Source organism: Saccopteryx leptura, chromosome 5 (genome assembly GCF_036850995.1).
Source record: "Saccopteryx leptura isolate mSacLep1 chromosome 5, mSacLep1_pri_phased_curated, whole genome shotgun sequence".
NCBI classification, from domain to species: domain Eukaryota; kingdom Metazoa; phylum Chordata; class Mammalia; order Chiroptera; family Emballonuridae; genus Saccopteryx; species Saccopteryx leptura.
In genome coordinates, this window is record NC_089507.1 from 192,516,867 (window position 1) to 192,535,489 (window position 18,623).

Below are 18,623 nucleotides of genomic sequence, written 5' to 3' on the forward strand. Positions count from 1 at the left end.
TCACCCTCTTACTCAGAAATGAACCGCTTTTGTTTCTTCCACCTGGAGATCACGGGTCCTCCAGGCTCTTTAAAGGGAGGCGTTCTAGCCTGGAGCCGGGAGTCTCCGGGCCGGGGCGCTCCCCTGGGCGTGACTGACAGATGGCCCTGGAGGGCAGGGGAAAGAAGCGGGACTTGAATCACCGGGGCTGGGCTGGGCTGGGCTGGGCTGGAGAGGGCCTCGAGGAACCGGGGAAACTAACGGCGGCCGAGGGGACTGGATGAGAGGTCGCAAGAGGGGAGTAGAGAGTAAGCGTGTGTCCCAGGTTGCCCCCGCCCTCCCGCCGCGCAGCAGCCCTAGGACCATCCTTCGCCCTTAAAAAGGCTGCGGAGCGCTCCTCCTCTCCCGGGAGCGAGACGCAGCAGGCCCGCTGCTGGGCGTGCCCTTGCCTGCCGGGCCGCGCCGGCCCCCGCCGTGCCTCTGCCGGCCGCCAGGGGCGGGACCTGTGCACCCGGCTCGCCGCGGCGGGCTGGGGCGGGCGCCGCGCCTCGGCGGGAGGTCCCGGGGCAACCGCGCCCGGGAGTCCCCGCGCAACCCTCGCCTGCTGCAGCCGGGCCGAGCGGCCGCCGCCACCGTGCGCCCCCAGCACCCTCCCCGACTCCGCCTAGGTGGCCTCTAGGGGCGCAGCCCTCCACGTGCGGGGCTGCGAGGCTGCACGCCGCAGGCTCTGAAAAAAGGTGGGTGCCAAGGGGCTCTAGCTAGAGGGGCCGGAAGATCGGCAGGGAGGGAAGGCTTTGGTGGGTACCGCCGATTCCTGAGACCCCTGCCTCCTTCCTATCAGCAGCCGCGTGCACTTAAATGGCTGTTGAATTAAAAATAATGTCCTTGGCGTACGACAACCTTTACCAGCCCTGCGCATCCCGTCGCGCAAAATAAACTGCCCAGCTGCGGGTGCTGCTTCCATGGGGGTAAGGGCCAGGTTTCCACCCACCCACCCACCCACCACACTCGTGGGGCCCCGGGCTCCCGTAGAGCTGGCAAAAGACGGACCTTTGGAAACACGAGCTCTTATCTTCCAGAGGAGGCATTGGAGGCTATTTCTCCTACCTATCTATCTATCTATCTATCATCTGTCTACCTAATCAATTTATCTATCATCCATCATCCTTTCTGTCTCGGTTTCTGTCTGACTGCCTTCCTTTCTTTTTTTGCCTCCCCGTCTCGCTGTCTCTGGGTCTCCCTTTTCGTTCTTGCATTTTCTATAAAGAACAGGAGGAGGTGGGCAGCTGGATTCACCCAGCTGTCTGCTGGTGGCTTTGCTTCTTGTTCTGGTCTCTAAGATGCCCTTTGGCGGTTGAAAATTTGCTGCTCTACTCAACAAGTAACAGCTTGCTGCAGGTAAGAAATTCAATCAAAAATGAAGGTGCAGAAAGATAGGGCAGGAATGTGGGGAAACCAGATTGGCTAATTTTAGCCTGGATTTAGTTGTAAGGGAATCACCATCTGTTGCCTAAATGAGAAGTGTTTTGATTGCCCAGGTTAGAAGGAAAGGCCTTATGTCTGCTCATGAAACAAGCAATCACCTTAAAACACCGGTTATTTTCTTTTAAATAACTAAAACCTTTTAAATAACTAAAACTCAAATCATAGCGTGTTAGAAATTGTAAAGATCTTAAAGTCAAACAGCCTAATGCTGTAAAGAGTTATATGGTAGAAACGCTTAGCAAAGGCTACCCAGAGTTCAGCTCATGTGGTCTTAAGAGTTTTATTTCATATTGGTAGTTGCAACAATATCCAGGATGTGTCTCCTGCGGTCGTTCAGAGTTTAAAGTTAGAAAGACCCAGATTTCTTTCTGGGCTCTACCATCTAACTTGCTGTGTGATTTCCCGCAAGCTGCCTAGGCTCTCTGAGCCTGAGTTTCCTCATTTCTAAATGGGATTGCTGAGAGGATGGGAAAAGAGCAAGCATTGTATCACTGGCATCCTTCTGGTCATGGAAACCTTAGGAGCTACTTCTGAACTTTTGAATTGATTGAAACAAATGAAATCTGTCCAATGCCTTTTCATATTTACATGTTTATCTATTCTGTGTATTTTGATATATTCTGAGGCTTACAATTATGAACAGTTTCAAATGAACCCAAAACTGGTATGACCCTGGTGGATTAATTATTGCTCTTATTAAATATAGTTTTCCTCAGATGTCAGCATAGTCCCTGGCTTAATCTTGATGTGGGTAGGTGGAAGGAAAAACAGCCCTGGGGCCAGTGTTTCTCTGGGCTGTTTCAACACAAAAGTGTGAGCCACAGACTAGGAGCTTATAATGAATGCACGGTCTCCTTTTCCAGGGAGACCTGCTGACTAGAGCCTGCATGTTAATAAGATCCACCCGGGATTCATGCGGGCTTGAGTTCCGCTGGCCCTTTCTTAGGAATTTGAGCTCACCTACGTTTCTTAAAAACAGGCCTTAGGAAAACATGGATTTTTCATAAACTGTCTTTACCTAGTCAGGTAAAAGAGAATTGTTCTTACTTAAATGACTGATTTTTATTTAGGATCTTCAAATAGCCAGAAGAGGTGTTAAAAGTAACAGAGAGCTGATATTTTAAGTTCTGCCAGGTTTGGGTTCCAGCGTTCCTGTGATTCCCTAGACATTTCCATTCTGATACCACTGAGCTGAAAGAGACACTATTTTGCTATATTTTTAGTTCTTGAAAGTTCTTACCTGCAAATGTCATGAATATTTATAAGAGGAGTAAAATAATATATATTATATCAAAGACAGAGAAAAATTTTAGAGACATCCTTTTTTAAAATCAACTTTATTGAAGTATAATTTGCATACAATAAAGTGTGTCCAATGGTACATTTAAAACCTATGTTTTGTTGTATGCAAATTGTACTAAAATAAAGTTGATTTTTGAAAAAGGTATCCTCAAGGATTGCCATGATCTGTTGCCTGTTACAAGAATAGTTCAAAGAAGGTCTAGAAAAATCAATCGAGAAGGGAAATGAAGATAAATAAATGCATTGGGCAGGCACAGAAAATAAATAGCCAAGTGATCTTGGGAGAAAGGAAAGATAAATTTGGAAGGCTTGAGATCATATGTAGATAAGACCTTTTCGTCTTTAAAATTAAGATACTGAATTTAATATATGGGGCACTGGAAACCCTGCAGATCTTTTTCAAGAGGAGACTAAAATTTAAAAAAATAAAAAAGATTTTGTTCTTCAAGGTCTCCTTCTTATGTTCTGGTCTGCGTGTGCCTTTCTGTGCCGTAGACACCTGCATTTGCCACCATGCTCTCGTCCAGTGACATTGCATCTGCTTCTTGGGAGCTTGTGGTCGGCGTGGACCAGCCAAATGAAGAGGAGCCGAAAGAAGTCAGGCTGAGAGTGTCCGGAGATCTGCATATCGGGGGAGTGATTCTCAAGTTAGTGGAAAAGATCAGTAAGTTCCTGTTTCATTTCAGTGTCTCCATATTTGAAACCCTCTCTGTTCCGTCACCACCAACCTAGGTTGTCTGATAACCTAAGTTTTTCCAATCACATTTCCTATATAATGGCCCAGAGAGCAAGCACCTTCCCCCCAAGAAGAGAAAGAGGGTCCGTGCCAGAGCCTCAACCTGAATCCCCCCAACAAGTCTTGTAAAAACTTGAATTGTTGGTGACAAATTAAAGAGAAAGAAACCATTTTTTTAATGTAATTAAAAATACTGGACACTCTTATGTTAGCAGAGTAAAAGACTGACTGTTGACTCTAACACTGATGAAGGGAAACCATTCAACTTGGATGCCCACATTGAAGGAGAGGGGAGGAAGTTTCCATGCTGATGCTAACACTCAGAGAACGTATTTGACACTGATTGCAATACAAACACTTTGGAAACGGGGCATATGGTGGCATCCCCGAGAAGACTGAAATGTCAGCCCTATGGTCCTTCAGTGTGGACTCCGGTGGGAGTTGTGGATATTCCCTTATGAACCAGTGGTGTGAGGATACTTTTCTATTAGAGAAACAATCTTGATCAAACAAAGCCAAAAGCTCCTGGCCTTCCCAGAAAGGACCATAGCACTGAGAGATTTAAGGAAGAGGACTTTAGCATTTCAACGTGAACCAAGTTTGTGCGTTTCCGCTCCTTCCACAGGACTGAGATATCAGTAATAGGTTCAGTCTGTTTCCTGCCTGTCCCACCTTAGAGACTTTGCAGAGAAGCCAGCAACTGTTGAGCCTAGGGTTGCTAGAGGGGATGGGGTGCTGGAGATCAGGTGTTTGTTTCCATTTCTGCACACATGAAATTGACTGGAGCCCTCTCCTTTGATTTCACTGTGGTTTTTTATTTTTTTCACAGACATAGCCCGAGACTGGTCAGACTTTGCCCTGTGGTGGGAACAGAAGCATTGCTGGCTTCTGAAAACACACTGGACCCTGGACAAATGTGGAGTCCAGGCAGATGCAAATCTCCTCTTCACCCCTCAGCATAAAATGCTTCGCCTCCGCCTGCCAAACATGAAGATGGTGAGATTGCGTGTCAGCTTCTCGGCGGTGGTTTTTAAAGCTGTCAGTGATATCTGCAAAACCCTGAGTGAGTACCCAGAGGGGCCCCTGTGCCCTTTGGACTTTTAGCAGAGGAGGGCGGGAAAGTGCTGTGTGCTTTCTGGCTACCTCAAGCAATTGGCTTGACAGAATACTGCCCTTATTAAAAAGCACACTTTTCAAGCCCAGTTCTGGGGACTGGAGCCGTTTAAGAGGAATTAAACCCAATGGGACATTATTGAGATATGGTACATTCATTTCTACAAGCTTAAAATGATTTCAGAAGAGATTTATAAACAGAAGAAACAAACCCATTACAATCCTCACCCCAAATTCATTTCTCTGAGCCATTGTAAATCATCATTCTATTTAAGACAGACAAAAAGAAGAGTTCATTAAATCACTGTCACTATTGAGCCAGAGTGGCTTTATTTTTGAGAGAATGGTGTAGTAATTCATGTCTTAATTGCTTCACTGACACTTTGCTCCAATAAATACATAGATAGCCCTTTCCACAAAAATCCTTTGTGGAGTTTATTTTTAAGCAGAAAGTACCTGTAAGTATGGATCAAAACTAATTCTTATGAGATGGTGTCCCATGAGTTTAACTGCCATTAAGGATAGCATCACCCAAGATATATTTTTTTGTGTGGGACTTCCACAGTGGGAGGAGCAACCCTTGCATTGTGAAGGTATTCTTAGTTTATATTTTTGAGAGTGTGTAGGTATATTCCTTTGTTCCAAGGCTGAGATTCAACATTTGAACACAGTAAACACAATATATATGCAAGTTATCTGTCTTCCCCATTAAACTATAAACTGCTCGTTCATTCCTTCAACAAATATATATCAATTAAGCAAGCATTGTGGTGAATGCTAGGGATATGTTAGTAATAAGAAATAGCCCCAAATCACTTCTTTCCTTGAGCTTACATTCTAGCATACATAATAAATATAACAATATAAGATATTAAAATGAGACAGTAGGAAAAAAGAAAAAATTATAATAGCATATATAGGCTTGGTAGTGCCAATATTGGACACTGGATGCTGGTATGGTATTAAATAGGGTGAAGATAGAAACCATTTCTTGATCATGCCTAGCACGATGCCTGGCACACATTAGCTGTTTAATAACTGCTGAGTGACAAATGAATGGAACCTTCCATTATAGACGTAAGTTCCATAGTGTCCCTGATGCATGCTGAGCCAATGGCAAATGCCAGGCACCTTGTTTTCAGTAATATTCTAATGAGGATTGAAAACCATTTCTTTTTCGTGAGACTTAATAAACTATTAAATAACATCATATACTCCACACATCATAGTGGACTGGCAGCACATATCCTACCTGCAACCAAAAACTTGAGTTTTTTAAATGAACAGAAGCAATCTCGTGTTCTCTCTTTCAGATTATATCTTTTCTTTTTTTTTTTTTTACAGAGTCAGAGAGAGGGATAGACAGGGAAAGACAGACAGGAACGGAGAGAGATGAGAAGCATCAATCATCAGTTTTTCATTGCACATTGCGACACCTTAGTTGTTCATTGATTGCTTTCTCATGTGTGCCTTGACCGTGGGCCTTCAGCAGACCGAGTAACCCCTTGCTGGAGCCAGCGACCTTGGGTCCAATCTGGTGAGCTTTTGCTCAAACTAGATGAGCCCACGCTCAAGCTGGTGACCTTGGGGTCTCAAACCTGGGTCCTCTGCATCCCAGTCCAACGCTTTATCCACTGTGCCACCGCCTGGTCAGGCAGATTATATCTTCATGGTAGTTCTAAAAGGTTCAACCTGGCATTTCTACTAATCATTCTTTATATCTGACCAATTGAATCTAGATCAAATTGAGCAATATGATGGGCTTTCCCTCAAGAACTCTCAGGCTTGAAGATAGCGTTTGTTTATTTGTTTGTTTGTTTTAGGGTTTTTTGTTTTGTCTTATTTCTAATGCCTCCGGAGTCCATTTTGATTCCTCTCTAGATTTTGTGTGTAAATTATGCATTTGAAATGGTCCCGGGTGCTGCAACCTGACAATCAGACATCCTTGGTTACTGGGAAGAGAATCAAGCGAACTACCAGCCTCAGTCTCAGCACAAAGCAGTGTCTGAACTGAGAAGTGGGAGGGCCCATGGTGTTGGTGCATTTACCTCCAGGAGAGCTGCCCAGAGATTCTAACATCCACATCCTTTGGCTTCTACCTGGGATCATAGCAGCTCAGTGCAGTTAATGGCCATCAGGAGTTCTGTTTGGCAATGATAATTGTGTTTGATTAATGAAGGAGAATGGGATTATCATCTTAGTTTGAGTTCTACAGAAGCAGACCCTCACATAAGCATTCAAGTACAAATATCTACCCAGGAGGTGATGTCCAGAAACACGAGTTAAGAATGGGGATGTGAGACTGGGCAGAGGAGGCCACCAATAAGAGCTTGTTGCCAATCCAATCATGCTGCGGGCACCTGGGGACCTCTGGGAGACAGCATAGACATGCCTCAGATCCATCCAGCCATGGGGCGAGGGAGCTCATCAGTCACTGGCGGCTGTTCTGGGAGACCATCAGCTCCCCGAACTTGTGTGGCCTGTTGCCTCTGCATCTGGGCAGTGCAGACTCTGGCATGGAGAGCAAGCCCCCAGGCAGAGACATACATGTCTTAGCTGCCACCTTTGGTGGTCAAGTCAGAGTGCACTGAAATGGTGAGGGCCAAGAAGAGATGGGCAGGTGCCAATGATGTCCGCCACGGGGTGGAATTAGCAACTGGGTATCATGTAAGAAAAGGGCTCTGGGGATCTGTGGTCAGAAAGAAAAAGGGCGGCGGTGGGGGGCGGGCGTCGCGGCGTTTGCTGTTGTTTAAATAAGAGAGAGGCCCTGGCCGGTTGGCTCAGCGGTAGAGCAGCGGCCTGGCGTGCGGGGGACCCTGTTCGATTCCCGGCCAGGGCACATAGGAGAAGCGCCCATTTGCTTCTCCACCCCCCCCCCTTCCTCTCTGTCTCTCTCTTCCCCTCCCGCAGCCAAGGCTCTATTAGAGCAACGATGGCCTGAGCGCTGGGGATGGCTCCTTGGCCTCTGCCCCAGGCGCTAGAGTGGCTCTGGGCGAGGCAGAGCAACGCCCCCTGGTGGGCAGAGCATCACCCCCTGGTGGGCGTGCCGGGTGGATCCTGGTCGGGCGCATGCGGGAGTCTGTCTGACTGTCTCTCCCCGTTTCCAGCTTCAGAAAAATACAAAAAAAAAAAACAAAAAAAAAAAACAAACAGTAAATAAGAGAGAGAGAGAGAGTGGGCAGGAAGGAGAAAGGGAAGAAAGAAAGGAGGGAGGGGAAATTGGTAACAAATAGGTAACACAGAATATCAAAATTCTGGTCACTGTTGAGGCTGGGGACCATTGTACTATTTATTGCCTTTGCTTTGGATATGTTTAAAGTATTGTCACAATAAATTAAAAACAAACTAGAAATTTCACTAGCCTGGATCTCCCTCAACTATTTCACACACACACACACACACACACACACACACACACACACACACACACCCCAGAGGGAGGGTCTCCGTTCCCCTTCTATCTCTCCGGAAAGGAGTACAGTTTAATTCCATGTACCTCCCAGGAGTTCCCTGAGAAATTATTTAAATGCCCAATGTGACTCTGAGTCTTAGAAGGAATTTTCTTTTTACTTTTTAATTCCTTCTTTTTTATATTCACTTATTAGATATTAGGAGATCAGAAGAACTTTCCTTGTTAAAGCCTTCTGGTGACTATTTTAAAAAGAAGAAAAAAAAAGACAAGAATAATAAGGAGCCCATAATTGAAGAAATTTTAAACCTGGAGAGTTCTCCAACAAGTTCTGGGCCACCAGGTGAGATCTGAGGGATGGGTTCTTTGTTGTTTTAATTCATTCTTAAAGCCACATGTTTCTCAAATCTGTAAATCCCAGGAACTCTCCTCCCTGCTGCTCTGTCTCTCCTCCTCTTCCCTCCCCTCCCTTTCTCCCCAGAACAAAGGAGGACTAAACCTGCAGGAGTCCTATGATGAGGAAAGGGCATCCAATTAAATTTAGAACTAATCATTTTTTTGACAGGTATATTTTATAGCTCATTATTTTAATTTTTTAATTGAATTTATTACGGTGACACTGGTTAACATAATTATTCAGGCTTCAGGTACCCAAGTCAAGTCTTTTTTTTTTTTTTTTTACAGAGAGAGAGAGAGAGTCAGAGAGAGGGATAAACAGGGACAGACAGACAGGAACGGAGAGAGATGAGAAGCATCAATCATCAGCTTTTCGTTGCGACACCTTACTTGTTCATTGATTGCTTTCTCATATGTGCCTTGACCGTGGGCCTTCAGCAGGCCGAGTAGCCCCTTGCTCGAGCCAGTGACCTTGGGTCCAAGCTGGTGAGCTTTTGCTCAAACCAGATGAGCCCGCGCTCAAGCTGGCTACCTCGGGGTCTCGAACCTGGGCCCTCCGCATCCAAGTCTGATGCTCCATCCACTGTGCCACCTCCTGGTCAGGCTCAAGTCTTCATCCATCACCATTTATCCTCCCCCATGCCCTCCTCTCCCTACCCTACCCCAGGATTCACCACATTTTTGTCCATAAAATTTTGTCCTTTTTTGCTCTATCTCTCCATCTCCCTCACCCAACCCTCCCTACACCCAACAGCCGTCAGCCTGCTCTCTATGTGTGGGTCTATCTACAGCTCATTATTTTACTTACATGGATTATGTTGCTGATGAATTAAAAACCTTAGTAGAACTGGCCATGAATTTGAGGGGGGAAAACAGATTATTAAGATCACTCAAATATACTTCTATTTCCTTGGTTCTATCTACAGGTGACTCTTCTATAAATTCAATTCAAATTTTGCACTAGGCATGTAACAGAGAACAGGTAAAAATTCTAAAAAGGCATCATCCTTTTTCTTTTATATAAAAATATAAAAAACTAGTTTGCTTGCAACATTTGAAGTTTTTCTTGCAAAGAATATTTCAGTGCAAAGAATAAATGTATTTATTTGCACTTTTCTAATGAAAATTAAAGACAGATGATATATAAACCATCCGTTACCTGGGCTTTTTTAATTGGCAGGTACTGCTATTTCTTTAAAGAATTTGCCCAAAATATAGTCTGTACCATACATTCTGTGAGCTCTTTGGTTTTCTTTCTTTTTTTCTTTTTCTTTTCTTTTTCTTTTTGACAGAGAGTCAGAGAGAGGGACAGATAGGGACAGACAGACAGGAAGGGAGAGAGATAAGAAGTATCAGTTCTTCATTGTGGCACCTTAGTTGTTCATTGATTGCTTTCTCATATGTGCCTTGACCAGGGGGGCTCCAGCAGAGCGAGTGATCCCTGTGCTCAAGCCAACAACCTTGGGCTCAAGCCAGCGACCTTGGGCTTCAAGCCAGTGACCTTTGGGCTCAAGCCAGCAACCACGGGGTCATGTCTATGATCCCATGCTCAAGTCAGCGAGCCCGCATGCTCAAGCCGGCGACCTCAGGGTTTTGAACATGGGTCCTCTGGGTCCCAGTCTGATGCTCTATCCACTGCACCACCACCTGGTCAAGCTTTGGTTTTCTAATAGTGTAAAAACTCACAGCTAAAATAGAAGAATTTTGAATTGTTGAGAAGCAGATAGTCTCTGATATTTGTCTGGGTTGATTGTGGAAGTTACTACAGCCTATCAATTTCCAAGTTTTCAGTAGCTAAATATTCAGGCAAGAGCTGTACCTGTGTATAACGTCAATCCCCATCAGTCATGACTCATCTGATTTTAAATGGTACAAACACTTAAATTCAAAATTCATTTTAGTGTCAGTGATGCTAGTTCTTATTTTTCCAAAGATCCCTACTCCCTGAATCTCACATCCTAGAGTCAGCTCCCCTTTGCCTTACAGTGAGTCCTGGCTTGTACAGTAAAACTATGACTCCTACCTATGACCCCATCAACGGAACGCCGGTATCGTCCACCATGACGTGGTTCAGTGACAGCCCTCTGACTGAACAAAACTGCAGCATCCTCGCATTCAGCCAACCACCGCAGTCTCCAGAGGCACTGGCCGATATGTACCAAGCTCGGTCTCTGGTCGATAAAGCCAAGCTTAATGCGGGGTAAGGATGCGGTGCCGTTTTGCTCCTCTGTGAACTGATACTGATGTTGTAAGGTGCCCCAGAGATGGGGGAGGGAGGGCTTCTTTAATTATTAAGTCAGGGTACCTAAGGATTGTACCAAGGAAAATGCAGACTTTGGTCATTTCGGTACATAGAGAGTGTGACAACATTTATGTGTTTGGGTAAGCCAGTGGCTTACCATATCTGAATACTAATTCTTTGCCCTTACAGGTATACAAAGTGTATTTTATGGGATGTAGAGCAGTTTATAAGTGGGTTGGCCCACCTGGCCCACGCCATCTTGTAGAACAAAGCTTCTCTCTCTAGTCATTCTAATGAGCAGGTCCTTCAGCTTTGCTTCAAGCGGGCTCAGAAAATACACTCCAACTATTTATCAAACCTCCAGTTCTTTTCACACCCCATTGTTCACCAAATAAAGTCATATTTGTGAACAGCATTCCACGCCCCGTGATATGTGGCCCCAGCAGTCGTCTCTCGGGTCCTCTGTGCTCTCATGTACCATCTCCCCGCGGTGCACACTGGCCCATTTTATCATCCATAGAACTGAGAAATAAAAGCTGCTCTAGCTTCTTCACTGGGTTACTTTAGTGTCAATGAGGGAAAAAATTGTATGTGTGTGTACACACACACACACACACACACACACACACACACTGGGAAAGCTGTAAGATAATACATAGATATAAGCTATTCTCAAGTCCTCTTCCTTACTGGTTTTTGGACTTTATTCAAGGAGATGTGTGTGTGTGTGTTTGTGTGTGTGTGTGTGTGTGTGTATGTATGTGTATATATAATATAAACATATATACAATAAACATTATATATATATATTACATGATGCATATATATTATGAATAACATATATTATGTAACATAGATAACATGTACCCATACTGTATAATACAGTAAAAAGATATGTATGAAGCTGACCGACTTTTATAACTCACCTATTGTTTTCTAGTTGGCTGGACTCCTCGCGTTCCCTTATGGAACAAGGCATCCAGGAGGATGAACTGCTGCTGTTACGATTTAAATACTACACTTTCTTTGACTTGAATCCCAAGGTCAGATCCTCTTTCTCTATTCTCTATCTCTTTTCTTAAATGACTCCATGGAAGTGTAACATTGAGTCATCTAGTCATCAAAGTCAGGATGAATCTGTGTACTCTTCTGTTTGTCTTTGCGGAATTAGACCAGTCAATGTATTCTGGTCTCTGATTTTCCTCCTTTGGGTTCTAACGATATAAAATGACATTTTTATTTTATATTAGACTTATGTACATATATAGATCCGTTTCTAGATATTGTGTTATTGACATTTTGTCTATCACTATACTAATACCACGCCATTTTAGTTACTGCAACTTTATAATACGTTTTAATGTCTGAAAGGACAGGTGTCTTCCCAATATTGTTCTTTTTCAAAATGTTCTTAATAATATTTGAACATGGTTTCTTCCAGTTTAACTTGAAAGTTCAATTGAATTAAGTTTTATATAAAAAAATCCCTATTGCACTCTGATTAGGATTGCACTGAGTTTGCAGATTAACCGGGGGGAGTCCCTTCACCTTTATATTACTTATCACAAACACCACTTTTCCTGTCTGTTCTTTGTGCCGATAGGAGTGTGATAAAGGAGAGGGAAAATAATGGAAATCTGAAATAGGTTAGTTTGGTCCCTTGAAGAAACCCTGGGAAATATTTTGATCAAGTTCTAAATTCAGAAGTAAAAAGAGCTGGGGCAGTGGAAAGATAAAGGGGTATTCTTTTTCATTTCCTGAGCTGAAGTTTATTGCATCTGACTGACAAGGAATGGCCTCAGTCGTTCCAGAATTTTGTACTATGGAATATAAGTGTGTCCCCTTACACCTTCCCTACCACACACACACTCACACCTGTTTCTTTCTCTAGTACGATGCTGTCCGAATAAACCAACTCTACGAACAAGCCAGGTGGACCATTATCTTAGAAGAAATTGACTGCACAGAGGAAGAAATGTTGATCTTTGCGGCACTACAGGTATGGGAACTTCAAGAACCTTTCTCATACACACATGTGTATATCTTATGTAAAATATTAGTCTCGCAATTCTTATCTCTTCCCTACTACAAACTCATCCAGTGATAGAGAACTGAGTTTGAACGTAACCAACCAGTAATCTCAGATTCAGATTAAAATGTCATTTACTCACCCTAGCCAGTTAGCTTGGTTGGTTAGAACAACATCCCAAAGCACAGGGGTTACTGGTTCAATCCCCAGTCAGGGCACATATAGGAACAGCTCGATGTTCCTGTCTCTCTCTCTCTTTCTCTCCCTCCCTCTCTTGCTGAAATCAGTAAACAGAACTTTAAAAGATAATAATAAAATAAAATAAAATGTCATTTTCCCTGCATAGGAGGGAGATCTTCAGGGTCGGATGTTTGATACTATAGGGGAGTTGTCTCCAAAAAAACAGATCTGGCCAATGAATTCATTTGCGCTTATAACATTTCTAAAACCTGTTTCTTTGTAGTATCACATTAGCAAACTGTCATTGTCAGCTGACACGCAGGATTTTAAAAACGAGTCTGAGGTCGATGAAGTGGAAGCAGCACTTTCTAATTTGGAAGTGACCCTGGAAGGTGGAAAAGCGGACAACACTTTGGTATGAATTTTCCTGGTAACTCAGAATTGTGGCTTTGTTCTGACCGGCAAATACGGGTGAACTTTTTAATTAGAAGTAAGAGGGCCCTGGCCGGTTGGCTCAGCGGTAGAGCGTCGGCCTAGCGTGCGGAGGACCCGGGTTCGATTCCCGGCCAGGGCACATAGGAGAAGCGCCCATTTGCTTCTCCACCCCTCCGCCGCGCTTTCCTCTCTGTCTCTCTCTTCCCCTCCCGCAGCCAAGGCTCCATTGGAGCAAAGATGGCCCGGGCGCTGGGGATGGCTCTGTGGCCTCTGCCTCAGGCGCTAGAGTGGCTCTGGTCGCAATATGGCGAAGCCCAGGATGGGCAGAGCATCGCTCCCTGGTGGGCAGAGCGTAGCCCCTGGTGGGCGTGCCGGGTGGGTCCCAGTCGGGCGCATGCGGGAGTCTGTGTGACTGTCTCTCCCTGTTTCCAGCTTCAGAAAAAATGGGAAAAAAAAAAAAAAGAAGTAAGAGGATGTTTTGTCTGAATTTGAAAAAAGAAACATTCTCGTCATCTGACAAGCTTACACCTAGCCAGAACTGACTAGCTTTTCTCAGGTCAGCTCTGTAAGGGGCTGGAAGATATTTTCGTTACTGCTCATGACAGGACTTTTGCATCACCCTTCTTCTTTGAGATGAGTTGACATGGTGTAAGACAAAGACTGCTGAGGGCTCCGTTTCACTACGGGGAACATGGACTTGGTTCCTTAGTCTAGAACAGGGGTCAGGAAGCTTTTTGGCTGAGAGAGCCATGAACACCACATATTTTAAAATGTAATTTTGTGAAAGCCATACAACGACCTGTGTATGTTACACATTATCCAATAAAAATTTGGTGTTGTCCCGGGGGACAGCTGTGATTGGCTCCAGCCACCCGCAACCATGAAAATAAGCAGTAGAAAATGAATGGATTGTAATACATACATGAGAATGTTTTATATTTTTAACGTTATTAATTTTTTTTATTAAAGATTTGTCTGCGAGCCAGATGCAGCCATCAAAAGAGCCACATCTGGCTCGTGAGCCATAGGTTCCCGACCCCTGATCTAGAAGGAACCCTCAGTCTATTATATGGGGTAGTTGTGGAAATAGAGAAACTACTTTACAGGTAACAAAGCCTTATTATCTACTGACTGAGTTGTACCTTTCCAATGAGCAAAGCTGACAGAAGTAAGGGCCTTTCTCTGGAATGTTATAAAAACTTCTGGAACCCTTTTGACTTCAGGAAATAAGCACACCCCCCTTTCAATAAAGCATAAAGAAATAATACGGGTTTAGCATCTTTTGCTCCTTATCCATGAAATGTGGCTAAATATCAGCTTTATAATTGCAGTGCCCCTCCCATTCGGTTCATTTCTTGGGTGCCACTCTTTGTTTAATTTCTTTAATCATGGGAGTAGTTTAGTCACATTGATTCAGAGAGGTGGGTCTATTGTCAATTAGATTTTTTTTAAAGTCATAGATAAAAATGAGTCACTATAGTCTTAGGTATTTAATGTGTTTGCTTATGATTAAATTCCTTAAAACAGGAAATTGGTATCATGCAAAAAGAAATACCAGAAACAAACTAAATGCCAAGCTTCTGTGGAAATTCAGAGCCCTTTCTCACATTTATAGGAGACGCAGCCCATGAAATTGGAGTTCTTTCTTCCACCACTAAATACATACAACAGGAAGGTGTTCCTTCTTAGAATAGATGAAAATCCCTCCTCCCGCCCCTGGTATTTCTATGCCAAGGCTTTGTTATGTCAAACAAAAGGCTCTTCAGTTTAAAAATAAGCACCCACCTACAGTGGAGAATGAACTTTGAACCAGGTACTTTTTGAGAGTTTAATCAGTAAACTAGATATACCTGGAGTTACTCTGATGTACGAGTTGTAAAATCATTTTGTTTGTACATAAAAGTAGTGGTTTCTAACTCAAATGTTTACCTTGAACGGTAGGTACAGGAAGTGCTTGGTCAAATTTTTCACCTCTTTTTCTCATTTGTGTGATATAGGAAACACACAGAAAGTGGGTTGGGCGGAATGTACAGCCTACCAAATTAGTATTAGATTATCACCCAAGTCACCACACCTAGCCACCACACAAGCCCCTGCGTGTGTCCCATCCACTCCCAGCCCTTCCCCCCCCATCCTCCCACCCCAAGGCAACTACTGGATGTGTGGCTAGTATGACTGAGGAACTGAGTTTTTCATTTTATTTAATTGTAATTAATTTAAATAGCTACATGTGGGGAGTGGCTACAGTGTTGGACAGTGCAGGGATAGAGTATCATCAGCACCATGTGTCAAAATACTGTTTATGAAATGTTATCTGTTTTTCCTTAGGAGGACATTACTGATATCCCTAAACTTGCAGATAATCTCAAATTATTTAGGTAAGTCACCCTTAAAGGAAACAGGGATTACTCGTAACAAAGCCTTATAGTTAAAGAGTCCAGGAGTTTAAATTGAACATCCGTTAAGCAGATTTATGGTTTAAAAATAAGAGCATTAGCTTTGGCATTAGACAGACAATGGGCCAAATTCTAGCTCCACAGCTCGTGCCAGCTGAATGACCTTGGACATTGTCCTCATGTCTCTGAGCCTCAGTTTCTTGGTCTATAAAATTGGAATACGCCTCCTGAGTCTGTTGAGAAGATTCAATAAAATATCGTACATGAAGCATGATCATGGTGCCTGGCTCATAGTACATGCTCAATAAATGGTGGTGTAAACATGGCCAGTGTCCATAAGAATGAACACAAGCCAGACTGGAATTTCTCTTATGGTCCATCTGGGAGGCCCAGGACTCTGACACCATTTCAAGGTTCTTTCACAGTTTGAAAATCAGTTGTCACTAGAACTTGGATCCTGGGCTTATAGAGAGATAACCTTAGTTATCTACCTTTGCCTGTCTGAGTATTTCTGATTCACTCCCCAGTCACGTCAGGCAAATCTGAAACTGTTGAAAAGGCAGAGAAGTCTTTTGTTTCATGGGGGAAAGAAAGAACTGCCATGGTTATGATGGTGCCAAGGTATGTTTGGATGAAAGGAACCAGGTCCCTTTGAAGTTCTGTCAGTTACTATGTCACTTTATGGTTTGTTGACTTTTCTTAACAAACCGACACTTCACTGGGTCAGTTGGCTTGAAAAGAAACAAGCTGCTTTTGATAATCCGTGATGCAAAGAAAGATTTAGAATGAACAATGAATAAGGTATGAATGAGAAACAGGAGTCCAAAGGTAACAATATGTATCACTGGGTTTCCACAGGCTTGTTTTCTTAGGATGTGGTCTCAAACAATAAGTGCAACCATACATATTGTTAAGTCAGAGCTGTAGAAAAATAGCAATAAGTTGAAGCCACAAATACATCTTCATAAATTATTAATATTTGTTCTACAAAGAAAGTAGGTTGCCCTATTCTCTGTATAGACAATTCCAGCTCTTTATAAACCAGATGGTGACAATTTCCTTCCCATAGATGTTTTAGATGAAGAAAATGATATTATGGAGTAAATCTTCCCACCCACAGCACTTTAGTATAATTGGCATATTCGGACTCACAAAATCGTTCTCATATTGGGCCAGTGGGCACTTTATCTATCAGAGGTCTCAAGATTCTTTATTTAATATATAATATAGTTCATGGACAAAAGAAGTGAAGGAGGAAGCAAAGAAAAAGGAGAAGAGAAAGGGGAAGAGAGTAAAGAATGGAGCTCTGTCCCTCGTGGCTGTGTGACCCTGACTGGGCCCTTCATGTCCCTGGGTCCCCTTTCCTTATCAGCAGAAAAGCATTGAACTAACTCTTTGGTTTTCAATGTTTGTTTTTTTAAACAGTGACACTCTATTTTTTTTACTTCTTAAACAAAATGAATTGAATCCACTTTATAAATAGTGAACTTCAAATTATAGCGGCATGGCATCTGACCTCATGCAAATTCCTGTGTTACCACAAATCCATATGAATGCTGGATAGAATAAAAAGAATTATAAAGTTGATCTTGAAGGGAAACTGAGAAATCCCAATTTGCAGAAATTAAAGAGGTAACCCAGCTCTGCAGTGAAACCTCAGCCGCAATGGGGGAGCTGGGCCAGTGACGTAGAGTCTCATGGCTCCAGGCATTTATCCCCAGGCGGATCAAAGATGAAGCTTTAAGGTCGGTGTGCTTCAGTGAGGCAGTGAGCCCGGGCTGAAGCCCCTGCCTAAAGGTGGAGACTTGCAAGGGCTGCCGTCTCTGTTTAGCAGGGAGTAGAAAATCTACCCATCAACCGAAGGAAGCAGTAAGGAAATTCATTCTAGCACAAAGTTTGTTGTGGGGATATGGAAAGTCTCTCTCAAGAAATCAGAGCCAAGGTTTGTGCCATACACAGATGTAGAGCTCAATTTAAATGTCTTATGTGATAAGGGAATCCTGAAAACATTAAATAGAAACTGGATCGGGACCACAAAATCTATCAAGTCCTAGCAAACGTAATTTTAAAAATCCTTGGAGGGGCCCTGGCCGGTTGGCTCAGTGGTGTGCCAGAGTCCTGGGTTCAATTCCCGGCCAGGGCATACAGGAGAAGCGCCCATCTGCTTCTCCATCCCTCCACCTCTCCTTCCTCTCTGTCTCTCTCTTCCCCTCCCACAGCCAAGGTTCCATTGGAGCAAAGTTGGCCTGGGCACTAGGGATGGCTCCATGGCCTCTGCCTCAGGTGCTAGAATGGCTCTGGTCACAACAGAGCGATGCCCCAGATGGGCAGAGCATCACCCCCTGGTGGGCATGCCAGGTGGATCCCAGTCGGGCGCATGCGGGAGTCTGTCTGACTGCCTCCCCGTTTCCAACTTCAGAAAAATACAAAACAAACAAACAAATAAAAAAAATCCTTGGAGGAAAATACCCACTATCTGGCTAAAAATTATTAACCATTTGCGTTGATGAGCCACCATAAAAGAAAAACAGCTGACCCAACCAACAAAAGGATTAGCAGCTTCAATAATTTTAGGTAATGGAACAATTTGAAGAAACCATAAAATGAGTATGTTTAGAATCATAAAGTAGGCCTGACCTGTGGTGGCACAGTGGATAAAGCGTCGACCTGGAAATGCTGAGGTCGCCGGTTCAAAACCCTGGGCTTGCCTGGTCAAGGCACATATGGGAGTTGATGCTTCCAGCTCCTCCCCCCTTCTCTCTCTCTGTCTCTCTCTCCTCTCTCTCCCTCTCTGTCCCTCTCTCTCTCCTCTCTAAAAGTGAATAAATAAAAAAAAAAAAAAAAAAAGAATCATAAAGTAAATTAAAAGGTAAAAATTATAGTGGAGAACAGACAATATTGAAAAGGCACCAAATAGAAAT

At 43.6% G+C, this 18,623-nt stretch overlaps 1 protein-coding gene across 1 annotated transcript in view; it reads left to right on the forward strand.

The window, feature by feature from the left end:
• Positions 1-210: 210 nt before the first annotated feature.
• Positions 211-18,623, forward strand: part of FERMT1 (FERM domain containing kindlin 1) — a 30,280-nt gene continuing 11,867 nt past the window's right edge. Inside the window, exons 1-9 of the mRNA XM_066387210.1 lie at positions 211-716; positions 3,262-3,430; positions 4,332-4,565; positions 8,221-8,367; positions 10,407-10,620; positions 11,603-11,705; positions 12,554-12,661; positions 13,155-13,286; positions 15,635-15,684. Coding sequence (XP_066243307.1) covers positions 3,280-3,430; positions 4,332-4,565; positions 8,221-8,367; positions 10,407-10,620; positions 11,603-11,705; positions 12,554-12,661; positions 13,155-13,286; positions 15,635-15,684 — 1,139 coding nt within the window. The 5' untranslated portion in view covers positions 211-716; positions 3,262-3,279. The remainder of the gene's footprint in view (positions 717-3,261; positions 3,431-4,331; positions 4,566-8,220; positions 8,368-10,406; positions 10,621-11,602; positions 11,706-12,553; positions 12,662-13,154; positions 13,287-15,634; positions 15,685-18,623) is intronic.